The sequence below is a fragment of the Carcharhinus amblyrhynchos genome, chromosome 9 (assembly GCF_965287045.1).
Source record: "Carcharhinus amblyrhynchos chromosome 9, sCarAmb.v2.hapA, whole genome shotgun sequence".
Lineage (NCBI taxonomy): Eukaryota > Metazoa > Chordata > Chondrichthyes > Carcharhiniformes > Carcharhinidae > Carcharhinus > Carcharhinus amblyrhynchos.
In genome coordinates this window covers 60,419,023-60,432,251 of record NC_137332.1, presented here as the reverse complement: position 1 = coordinate 60,432,251, position 13,229 = coordinate 60,419,023, and the positions used below count along the sequence as shown (strand labels likewise).

The 13,229-nt window shown below is 41.4% G+C and overlaps 1 protein-coding gene across 4 annotated transcripts in view; it reads left to right on the top strand.

Annotated features, from left to right (window-relative positions):
• Window positions 1–13,229, top strand: part of LOC145347864 (putative oxidoreductase ZK1290.5) — a 118,874-nt gene that overhangs the window by 38,037 nt on the left and 67,608 nt on the right. For all 4 annotated transcript variants that reach the window (XR_013887863.1, XM_080195800.1, XM_080195802.1 and 1 more), the window contains exons 2-3: window positions 2,188–2,436; window positions 12,737–12,838. Coding sequence is in view for 3 of the 4 variants with exons in the window: in XM_080195800.1 (XP_080051926.1) it covers window positions 2,188–2,436; window positions 12,737–12,838 (351 nt within the window). In the remaining variant the exon portion in view is untranslated. The remainder of the gene's footprint in view (window positions 1–2,187; window positions 2,437–12,736; window positions 12,839–13,229) is intronic.

The window sequence follows — 13,229 nt, the reverse complement described above, 5'->3', positions numbered from 1 at the left end:
TGTGACTCTGGAAACAGGCCCAGCTCCAGATGAGTGACCAGGACTCTTGCGAGGGTTTTTCCTGTGATGGAGAGCAGCGAGATTCCTCGGTGGTTGTCACATACTTGCCGATTGCCCTTCCTCTTGTAGAGGTGTACGATGGAAGCATCTTTAAGTTCCTGAGGAATGGATCCTTGCTTCCAAAAGGACTGGAACAACTCGGTGAGCTTCTCGATAAGTGCAGGACCAGCAGCTTTATAGATCTCTGCAGGTATGGCATCTGCCCCTGGGGCTTTGCCTACTGGATAGCTGGCTGACAGCTTTCCTGACTTCGGTTACTACCAGTGGATCATACATGGCGTTGTTGATATCAACCTGGGGAATCCTGCCTATTGCCTCATCATTAATAGATGACGGTCGGTCAAGGACAGCTTCAAAGTGTTCAGCCCATCTCTGCAGGATCTGAGCCTTCTCTGTAATGAGAGTTGTACCATCTGTGCTCAGAAGGGAGGAACTCCCGAGAGATTGAGGTCTGTAGAGAGTGTTGAGGCCTTCATAGAACCATTCCAAATCGTTTCTGTCAGCGTATCCCTGTATTTCATCTGTCTTGGCGCTCAACCAGACATACTGCATTTTACGCAGTTTATTCTGGACTGTCCTGTGAGCACTGGTAAAAGCATTTTTCTTGGCAGCTGATGATGTGTCGTTCTGACAGACCCAATGAAAACGTTGCTTTTCAACAAGTAGAGCCTGTATCTCCTCATCATTTTCATCAAACCAGTCATGCTGCTTGCGGGTAGAGGGTCCAAGCATCTTCAATGCATTCTTTCCTATAGCGGTTTTATCCCAATTGAGAACTTTAAATCCTGATTTACCTTTGTTTTTTTTCCCTGTAAGTATGCAAAATCCAAGAATTATAATTACCACCACCAATACCTTCTGCCACTGATGCTCCTTCCATCTGTCCAGCTTCATTCCCTAAAGCTCACTGATGTGTTCCCTCGTCTCCATGGTAGGAAGAACCTTTCAGAAGTGATGTTTTTGAAGTGATGACTGATCGCCAAAGTACGCAAAAACTTCCAGGGCTGATATTTTTGCGACACTAAAAAAAAAGCAATTATCTTAAATTGTCCCTTCAGATGGCAACATACTTATTCAACAAATTGAAATTGAACACTTTTACTGTGGGTGGGAACCCTGTTGATTCTAATTTCCCAAATAGAGCAACATTCTCAGCTTTTAAAACAACATTCTGACATTTGTCCAATAACCATGTTATGATAATGTGAAATTTCCACAACTGTCTTTAAGGTATTATGCAAGAGTTTACAAGCAGAGTTTTTATCTTTACATACTTCTTCAGAAAAACTTATATGAATCAGTGATCCTTTTCACAAAGACGCCAATTAGAGAATAAAGAATGACTGCAAATTTGTTATTTGAGGCCTTTAAGTTGCAATTTAAGCCAGTTAAGCGAAGTTGAAATTATTTATTTGGTCACCTGAGCCCTGAGATAACATCCTCAATCACATTTCCAAATTCTGTTCATTTTATAGATTTGATTTTTACATATTTTGAAGTTTCTCTGTCAGGATTCATATCTGTTTGACAGGTAGTTTCCAAGTCATGCGCTGAATAGTTTGGAAGATGGTTAGCAAATGACTATCAGACAACTTGCCATTATGTTCCACCTTCAGTGAATGCTCATTAACATTGCCACACCGGTAATTGAAAGGTGAACAATCACAATACTATTTCGCTAAATTGTAGAGCTTACAAAATGAAAGTGCGAAGTCCTGAAAGAAGTCTCTCACGGTTTAGGGCACTGGTATCTAAATGACAAAAAAAATGTACTTATGTTTACTTAGTGCACTTCATGATTTCAGAATATTCCAAAGTTCTTCAGAGCCAATGAAGTACTTTTGAGATGTCGTCACTATTGTAATATAGGAAAGTCGGCAGCCAAATTATACATAGTAAACTCTGACAAACAACAACCTGTTTTATTGATGTTGGTTGACGATAAAAGAAGGAACAATCTTTTAAGTAGCTACATTTAACTAGAGTACCTGACACAGGCATGTATCAAAGATTTGGGTCTTACATTATAGTTAAATCTCCTGAAATCAATTGGTTAAATTTTGAACATTCTATAAATCTTAGTTGTTGCAAACCAACCCAAGATTTTTAATGCTTTTTCTCTTTCAGGTACATCACATCATGGTGGCTATTCCCATTCTTCAGTTGTGTATGCCTTAAAAGAATGTGGTATTCGTCACATTGACACTGCAAAGAGATATGGCTGTGAATCACACCTGAAGAAAGCAATCAGAGAAAGTGGTGTGAATCGTGAAAGCCTGTGGATAACTACAAAACTTTGGCCTGGGGACTATGGCCGTGAAACTACTAAAGCAGCATGTCTGGAGTCGTGCAAAAGACTCGGTCTGGATTACATTGGTATGAACAAATACCCAAACAAGTTTACGTGAAATGATTCTGTCAAACGATCATTTAAGTTAAGAAGCTGTTTGTATTTTTCGAATGTGAACTTGATATACTTTTCACCTTTAGGTAATTCAGTTAGAGGAAATTTAATGGCCCTATCTTCCCTCTGACTAGGTTGCTCTCACTTTCTCCCCCTACCATTCAGCATACAGGTCAGCTGCTGTGATATTTATAACAGCAAGCCTATCAAGGTCTGAGTACAAATATGCAGAAACTTTCAGCTGCTTCTTCTCAGGCCACCCTTTTACAAAATAGTTGACCAGAAAATCATGACAACTTTTGATGGCAGAATTGTAATATTAGCAACATTACCTCAAAAATGTCAAATTAAATCATACAGCTCCATTAATATTCTCCATTTTGATAATGCAGTGTGTTTTCTAGATCAATTGATCCAAATCCATTTGAAATTGTATTTTAATCAAAACCTTTGTCAAATATAGCTAAAGAACCAGGGATAAATATCTAAAGCACAGAGAACACTAAACATCCTTAACCACCGTAAGCAAGTGTCACTGAAATGCTGGTTATACTCTGTTAAGAATGAAACTCTTCTATATTTTTCCACTGTGTCTTCATGTCAGTTTTGTCATCCAAATTAACTTCTGACCCTCTGCTATCTGAATCCGAAATAAAAATATGATATTTTGAAAACCATTGGGCAGGATTCTCTGGCCGTTTGCTGCTAGAGGGATTCTCGGGTCCCACTGACAGCGCATCCCCACCCGTGGGTTTCCAGGTGGAATAGGGTGGTTTCAGTGGGAAATCCCATTCATTGTGGTGGGTAGAGAATCCTGCTACCAGCGAACAACACATTACTTTCTGCTACTAGAAATCACATGGCTGAGAGGCCAGAGAATTCTGTTCAACAATTCTGACAGTTGGCTTAAAGTCAATAATTCAATCTAGTCGCTGTTATTCATAAACTTTCCCCTCCTGACTTGTTATGTATTCAGAATTTCTCATCACAGTTAGTGTAATCCTAGGCCATGCATAAGGAAGACTATTTGCAAGAGAATTGGAAACATATGGAAGGAGAACAAGCCATTAGAATCATAGGCTGTGCACAATCCACTTTTTTATGTGCCATACCATTTTCGTCTTATGCAAGAGTGACTGTCCTTGCTCCCCCCACTAAAATAAATTGTGCAAAAGTCCGGTATATCCACTCCAACATACATCCCACACTGATCATCTCATTCCAGCCATTTTCTTTGGGATGACGTTAATTTGCTTACACTAGCCTCGAGACCATGATGTTCCACAAAAGATTCTGACAAATCTATTCCTTTGAACTCTCAATCTCTTTTCAGATATTCATCCTTGTCTGCCTTGGTTCAGTGGCAGCATATTCACCTTGGGTTCAGGAAATGATGGATCTGGGTCCATTTCAGAGACTTCAGCATGCAATCTAGGCTAACGTCTCAGTCTATTACTGAAACAGTGCTGAGGGAGGGGGAGGGGGTGTATCGTTTTTATAGAGTCAGTGTGTCATTTTCAGTACAGAAGGAGGCCATTTGGCACATTGAGACAATGCCATTTCCTAGCGAAGCAATCCAATTGGCCAAACTCCCCCAGAAAGACATTAAACCAAGATCTCCTCCACCCCCCCCCAATGCCTGGACCTCCATTGATACTTCAACTAGCATCACCAAATATGATTATCTAGTTATTGCTGTTTGTGGAACTTTTCTGTGTGTAAGTTGGGTGACATATTTCCAACAATTTCATTTTCTGTAAGAAATTTTGGAATGTAAAGGCTGCTGTATAAGTGCTTTCTTTCTTTGTCATCCAGTTACAGAACATTATAACTCTGCATTATAATTTCTTGAGGTATTATTTGCCAAAATAGCAGTCTATTTCACTACAATTAAAATAAAAACTACTGGAAAATGAAGTAAAACACATCAGACCAGATGGAAAGAGAAAAACAAATCTTCATTTCCATCAATGCTCTGCATTAGATGCTCCTGATGATTGGGTCCACCCACAATGTTAAGCTTTTTCTTTTTTCCCAAATGCTGATTTTGATTTGCTATTTATTTCTTGTGTTGTGTTTGTAAATCCCCTTTTTCAGCTCCTCTTTCTAAATTAGTATCATAGAGGAAGAAAATGATTTTGTATTATATTGCTCTTTATCGTTCTGATTGCAAAAGGTTAAGTAAAAGCACTTTTTTTTCAAATTTACTGCTGAATTTGTAAATATAGTAACATAGTTGTTGTAAGTGACGCACCTTATAAGTTGATGTTTCCCTCTTGTCTTTTGTTTGATTTAAAAGACAGGATATGATGTCAGGGAAAGGGTTTTAATTAGGAAGCTGGTATTGTATTATTGGCAATGAGCAGCTGAACAAACAATACTGATGGAATTTGTCTGTATTCATTTTAAAGGGCAAGCTTTCAAAGTGCACCATTTACATTGTTGAATGTGTGCCTGCCTATTTCCGTCTTTTACAAACTGTAGTTGCTATATGTAGGATATCGTATTGTTTTGTATTTGTAAGAGCCTCACCAAGGAGAAATCTGACAATTTGTACCACCAATGATACCGATAAGGAGTTACTGAAAAAGTTTCACACAGTAAGTTCCAGGAATTCCATTATTTTCCACAAAGTAATCTTTAATTTCAGCCTATAAACATTTAAAGTATGTTTTGGCATCATTCTAAACATATCTAGGACCAGTTTCAGAGCTTGGCAGGGAAAGGGAAAGTGACCAAGCAGCTGTGAGAGTGAGATAAAGTGGTTACCTTCTATACAAGCTGTGTGCAATAGCTGAAAATAACCATATATTGTTCTCATATTATGGAGAGTGTGTCCAAGTGTCAATCACAGAAGTTTCAATAATAGAATCGAGCTTCTTGTGCCAATGTTTTGCTTTTGAAAGTGGATCTTTTATTTTGCAAAGTTTAAATTAACCCCTCACTCTGTGGAAGTGACGTGACTGAGGTCTAGGATAATACAACTTGCCCATGTGCCTCGTACACTCTCCTGTCCTTAAACAGCGAGCCAAAATCAAACTTTTAATCACTAGTCAACCATGAAAAGTATGGATGTTGTATTGCCTTGTGATGGCAGTGTTCTGTGAATGCAATTCAATTCCCCATCATAATCTTGCTGTTGTGAGGAGATACTGAGCTCAGGCCAGGTGCTTCCGTGTGAGGAAATGATGTCCTCAGGTCACTCTTGTACTTCCTACCAGCATTTTCAGATTGTTTTTGATAGAAAATTGAGAATTTACATAATAGACCGTGTTAAAATGTGGCCAAAAGGGATCAACTTCATGGCTGGATTCATGTGCCAAAAGCACACTCAAAAATTCCTTTTGTCGTTATAACCCTGCTACCGAGTCTGAACATTCATACAAAATAAACTGTTGTGATCTGTATATGATCATTCAAATTCAAGGATCAAAATTAGTCATAATACTATGACTAATACTACTAGGGCAAGCAACGAAGCAACAGGTGTGGATACACTGGGAGCTGTAGTCACGGACCTGCACGCAGGCAGCTCAGGTCTAATGGTCATTTTCCGCTGACCGAAGCAGCAGTGGAACTCGGCGTCTAGCTGGGCAACTGAGCAGTCCTGTTCAGGAATGCACTGCTCGCCTCCGTAGAATGAGGAAGGGGCCAGAAAAGGTGCCCTAAACATTGCCTGCTTCACTACACCCTGGCCAGTTTTCTGCGGCTGGCGGGGATCCCATCTTGCAGTCGAACACACAAAATAAAACACAAGGTGACACCGCTCACCATTGGCACTTGGAACGTGCGCACGCTTTTGGACAACCCTACAGCAGACAGACCAGAGAGAAGAACAGCCTTAGTTGCCAGAGAGCTTGCAAGATACAACGTTGACATTGCAGCCCTGAGTGGAACTTGTCTTGCCAACATAGGTCAGTTGACTGAAACTGGAAGTGGATACACTTTTTTCTGGAGTGGTCATGGCAGTGATGAGCGTCGTGATGCTAGAGTTGGATTTGCCGTCAGAAGTCACCTTGTTCAGAAACTTGATTGTCTACCCAAGGGTGTGAACGACCAGCTTATGACATTACAGCTTCTGCTACAGAACAGAAGTCAAGCCACCCTGATCAGTGCCTATGACCCCACAATGAACAACCCGGATGAAATGAAAGACAAGTTCTACGAAGAACTAGACGCCCTACTATCAGCAGTGAGCAGTACAGACAAATTGATTTTGCTTGGCGATTTCAATGCAAGAGTAGGGTGTGACTCTGCAATCTGGCAGGGAGTCATTGGGAGGCATGGAGTGGGCAAGTGTAACAGTAATGGCCTACTCTTACTGAAGACCTGTGCAGCACACGACCTCCTCATCACCAACACAATCTTCCGTCTGCCTACCCATAACAAGACCTCCTGGATGCAGCCCCGCTCTAAGCATTGGCATCTTATCAACGATGTCATTGTCAGGAGAAAAGACAGGCAGGATGTCAGAATAACCAAGGCCATGTGTGGTGCTGACTGCTGGACAGATCACAGGCTCATTGTCTCCAAAATGAGGCTCCACATCAGACCCAAGAGGCGACCACAAGGAAGCAAGGTTATGAAAAGAATCAATGCGGCCAAGCTAAAGAACCCCAGCATAGCTTCAGCACGGGATGAAGACTTAGAAATCAAGCTTGCTGACCTACGCCTTTGCAGGCAGCGCTAAGGATGACTGGGAACACTTCAGGGATGCTATCCATACATCTGTGCTGAAGACGCTCGGGCCCTCTACCCGCAAGCAGCATGATTGGTTCGATGAGAATGATGAGGAGATACAGGCTCTACTTGTTGAAAGGCACCATCTTCATTGGGCCTGTCAGAATGATCCATCTTCAGCTGCCAAGAAAAATGCTTTTACCAGTGCTCACAGAGGAGTCCATAAACTGCGTAAAATGCAGGATGCCTGGCTGAGCGCCAAGGCAGATGAAATACAGGGATACGCTGACAGAAACGATTTGAAATGATTCTATGAAGCCCACAACACTCTCTGCGGACCTCAATCTCTCGGGAGGTGCCCCATCCTGAGTACAGATGGTACAACTCTCATTACAGAGAAGGCTCAGATCCTGCAGAGATGGGCTGAACACTTTGAAGCTGTCCTCGACCGACTGTCATCTATTAACGATGAGGCAATAGACAGGATTCCCCAGGTTGATATCAACAACGCCATGTATGATCCACTGGTAGTAGCTGAAGTCAGGAAAGCTGTCAGCCAGCTATCCAGTAGGCAGAGCCCCAGGGGCAGACGCCATACCTGCGGAGATCTATAAAGCTGCTGGTCCTGCACTTATCGAGAAGCTCACCGAGTTGTTCCAGTCCTTTTGGAAGCAAGGATCCATTCCTCAGGAACTTAAAGATGCTTCCATCGTACACCTCTACAAGAGGAAGGGCAATTGGCAAGTATGCGACAACACCAAGGAATCTCGCTGCTCTCCATCACAGGAAAAACCCTTGCAAGAGTCCTGCTAAATCGTCTGGTCACTCATCTGGAGCTGGGCCCGCTTCCAGAGTCACAGTGTGGCTTCTGTAAAGGTCACGGGACTATTGACATGATTTTTGCTACGCGTCAACTTCAGGAGAAGTGTCAGGAGCAGAATCACGAGTTCTACACAATCTTTGTTGACCTCATGAAAGCCTTCGATACTGTAAGCCGACAAGGCCTGTGGAGGATCATGTCAAAGTTCGGCTGCCCTCCCAAATGCATTCAGGTGGTACGCCAGTTCCATGATGGCATGATGGCCAGAGTACTGGATGGCGGAGAATCCTCTGAAGCATTCCCAGTCACCAATGGCGTCAAACAGGGCTGTGTGCTTGCACCCACACTGTTCAGCATGATGTTTACTGCCATGTTGAATGATGCCTTCCAGGACAGTGTTGCTGGAATCAGCCTCAAGTACAGAGTGGATGGGAAGCTCTTCAACCTGAGGAGACTTCAAGCTATTACCAAAGTGAAAGACTGCTCTGAGAAATTTCCTTTTTGCCAACGACTGCGCCCTGCATGCTGGCTCAGAGCCAGAGATGTAAGTCAGTATGGACAAATTTTCCACAGCTTGTGACAACTTTGGACTCACCATCAACATTAAAAAGACTGAAGTCATGCACCAGCCTGCTCCTCATGCACTGTACACAGAACCCATAATCACAGTCAAAGGGCAGAAACTACAGGCAGTGGACCAGTTCACTTATCTTGGCAGCACCCTCTCCCAAGCAGTGACTATTGATACAGAAGTTAACTGCAGAATAGCAAAGGCAAGTTCTGCTTTCAGTAGACTGCACTCCACTGTATGGAAATGTCGAGGAATCAGCCCAGCAACAAAACTGAAGGTCTACAGTGCCGCGGTACTCACTACCCTCCTGTATGCATGTGGACTGTGTATCGAAGGCATGCAAGACAGCTCAATCATTTTCACATGACTTGTCTTCGCAGAATATTACACATCCGTTGCCAAGACAACGTACCAGACACTGAAGTTCTGTCGAGAGCAAGTCTACCATCAGTCCACACGCCGCTGATGAGAGCGCAGACCCGGTGGGCAGGTCATGTCATCCATATGTCAGATGAGCGTGTGCCCAAGCAGCTCCTTTTTGGGGAACTCTCTGCTGGAAGACGCTTGCATGGAGGGCAGAAGAAACGTTTCAAAGACACGCTGAAGGCCTCCCTGAAGTCGCTTGACATTGACACGAACACCTGGGAAACGCTGGCACAAAACCACGCTACCTGGCACTGGCACATCCACAAAGGCCGTCAAAGCTCACGAAGCAAGGTGTATTCCTGAAGCACAACATAAGCACGAGCTGCGCAAGTCCTGAGCCACCAGCACAACAACTACAGTGTCTACACAAGTCTGTCTAATATGTGCCAGGACATTCCATGCCCGAATTGGCCTGATCAGTCATCTTTGGACACACCGCAACCAGCCTCAAAATGACTAATGTTATTGAGGTTTTCATCAATGACGATGGACGAACAACAATGATCATTCAAATTCAAGGATCAAAATTAGTCATAATACTAGTAGAATGATAGATTATAATGTGATCAACAGACGAAGAAATCTGTTCTCCCCTCTTATTTCGGATCACATTGCTTTTACATTCAAATTTTTATGCTCTTTTGGCTCACTTACATTGTCTCTCTCACACACTTATTAATTATTTAACTCACTTGTATGTACACTTATTTGTATAGGAGTCCACATTAAATTAGGTTTCCTTTTCAGATGCTGGTTCTCTTGTGCATTTCCTGTATTTTCTGTTTGTTTCTGATTTCTGGTATTAATATTTTATCTTTATAGTGTCTTGAGTTTAGATAAACAATTACCAATAATCCTGTATTATTATCTCCAATTTCTGATCAAGAAATATATCTGTATCCATTCATCATATAATTTTCATGATTTGTGTCACCAAAGAACTGTGTAATCTTTTCATTCATGGGTGTTTGTGCAGGCATTATATAGTTACAAAAATATTGTGGTAGCCTATTGCTTCTATTAATTATTTATAATATTCATTCACCTCAAATTGAAACAATTCTAGATTTACCTAAGCAAAATCTTTTGAATTAGAATTGTACTTCTAGACATTATGTGCTCAGATTTTGCATTGCCAGTTTATTGCAGTACTTAAGTATTGGACAACTCCCAATATATTGTGGGATTGGCAAGGTTTTGTCCTCCTGTGGATTAAGCATTCCTTCAGCTGCTCAGTTTACCCATTTGCTCTAAGTTATAGGTTACTGTCCAATAACTTCTGACACACCTTTTTCCCATCTTAAAAGTTTGAGAGTGATAGCGATTTTATTCCAAAAGCAAAATACTATGGATGCTGGAAATCTAAAGTGAGACATCAGTGCTCTGGTAAAATCAGCATTTTGTTGCTCATTCCCTCGTCGCCACAACTGAGTGGCTTGTTGGGCCATTTCAGAGGGCAGTTAAGAATGGATCTGGAGATAGAGACCAAACCCACTAAGGATGGCTGATTCCTTTCCTTACATGCCATTAGTGAACCAGATGGGTTTTTACAACAATTTGTGACAGTTTCACAGACATCATTACTGAGTCTAGCTTTCAATTCCAGATCTGTTAATTGAATTTACATTCCACCAGCTGTTGTGGTAGGATTTGAAGCCGTGTTCCCAGAGTCTTTGCCTGGACCTCTGGATTACAAGTCCAGTGACATTACCATGACACCACTCTCTCCCCTATTTGTCTTTACAGTTGCTGAAAAATCTGCTGTGTGTTTTCAGCATTTACAGTTTTTATTACAGATTTTTAACATGCATTTTTCTTTTCTTAAGATAATTTCTACTCTGAGCAAAAAATGTGAAACAAGATATTTGAAGGAGCTGTGCTGAAGACAGAATATTGACATGGAAACTGAAAAATTGATTAGAATTTTACACAGCCTGATGAACAGTAGAGTAATTAAATTTAAGACCAATTAGATCTTCAGCATTAAGTTGAGCTACTGCATCTGTAAAATTCCAGTATGGCTTTAAGAGACTCACCAAACAACGTGTGGCTTCTCAGTCTTTTGGCAAAGATCAAACATCAGATCAACACCTCGGTCAAGTACAATGTCTTTTATTGCCAGCTTAGATCTTGTATTTCTCTCTTGAGGGGACTGTGATTTGGATTCAATTTAAATTGGTTTTTGGAGCAAACGAGGAGAAGGATTAAGGCCCTGTCCACCCTGTGCATTGGCTTTGTAACTTTAAGAATGGAAAACCAAATATGTTTTCAAGTTTGTGGCTTACTATCCCAGCACTTCATTTCATTAAATTAGAAGTTCTCAGTGTATTGAAGACAGGAGGAACAAGCATTGTCTGAATTTATTTGACTAATTTTTCCCTTTTTATACTATTTTATGTCATACATCCTGTTCTAACTAGAAAAATAGTTGTAATAATTCAAAGACCTCTCTATGCTTGCCATCAGTGATGTGGAGATACCAGCATTGGACTGAGGTAAGCACAGTAAGAAGTCTCTCAACATCAGGTTAAAGTCCAACAGATTTATTTGGTAGCACAGGCCTCAAGGTTTTGGAGCACTGCTCCTTCACCAGGTGAGTGGGAGTCATGTTCACAAACAGGGCATATAAAGACAGAAACTCAATTTATAAGATAATGATTGGAATGCGAGTCTTTACAGGTAATCAAGTCTTAAAGGTATAGATAATGTCAGTGGAGAGAGGGTTAAGCACAGGTTAAAGAAATGTGTATTGTCTACATCCAGGACAGTTAGTGAGATTTTGCAAGCCTAGGCAAGTCGTGGGGGGTTACAGATAGTGTGACATGAACCCTAGATCCCGGTTGAGACCGTCCTCATGTGTGCTGAACTTGGCTATCAGTTTCTGCTCAGCGATTCTGTGTTGTGAAGGACATCTTGGAGAATGCCTACCCGAAGATCAGAGGCTGAATGCCGTTACTGCTGAAGTGCTCCCCAACAGGACAAGAACACTCCTGCCTAGTGATTGACGAGCGGTGTTCATTCATCCATTGTGGTAGCATCTGCATGGTTTCCCCAGTGTACCATGCCTTGGGACATCCTTTCCTGCAGCATATCAGGTAGATAACATTGGCCGAATTACAAGAATATGTACCGTGTAATTCTGCTCAGCAGTTCTGCATTGTCGTGTGCCTGAAGCACCTTAGAGAATGCTTACCTGAAGATTAGAGGCTGAACATACTCTTGCGAGTATTTATGTTGGCAAAACTGTTCAAAAAATTTCAGCAACTTTCCTTTTCTGGCATAAGATTAGAATGGTCATTTAATGAAATTTCTACCTGGATTTTACATTTTGCTAGCCTACATTAAGGGTCTTATTTTCTGTTTGTCTACAAGAGGGAAATATTAAAGCCTGTAAACGCATTTGTTCCCCGTAGCAGTTATTGTTTCCAAAAAAAAAGCTCCAATGGCCTAGCAATGAGATTTTTTATTCATTTGAAGACAATCTGTGACTGAATTGATTGATTAAGCAGCCTGCCTTGCCATCTCAACATCTCTGCAGGAATAGTGATTTAATATTAAAGCAAATCAGTTTCCATGCTGATTTATAGCACTGGAATCAACATCAGATTTTCATCTGAATTGCCTGCTCATTGGGACAGGGTGTTTTTCTGATCTGTGTAAGTGTAACTGCATCAAATGTTTGCCAAGTTCTACCAGGGCAGCTGCTGTTTGCATCAACAATTCATGCATGTGCTGTTCATGTATTTCTCTAAACATTGACTTGTTCCTGTTTCAGATCTTTATCTCATGCACTGGCCTGATGGAAATGCCCTGGGAAAAACTAATCGAGAACTCAGAGCTGAAACTTGGCAAGTAATGGAAGAACTGTGTGATGAAGGTGAGTGGTGGCTATTGACCAGATTTTGAGCAGCTTCGCAACATATTTTGTGCTGTTACTTTCTTGAAACTTAAAAATATTTAACTCTTTAATTAATGATAGGAGATTTGAACTAGTATTTTGTATAATTTTCCAGAGTTTTTTCCTAAATTGAGCTTTCTTTCACTCTGTCTTTTCTTTGCCTATTCCTGGGGTTTTCATGATGTGGTGAGGAGGGAGGGAGCAGATACAGGTGATGCTATGAAGAAGTTACACTTTGGTGCAGCACTGGACAGGTCCAGTGAGCCAGTTCGTCTTTACCTGTCCATTTTTGTATATTTATTCCAAGTGACTAAGGGGCACAGCAGGATCGTCTTCCCTGTTGATGTTCATTATCACAGTTTTCAACGTA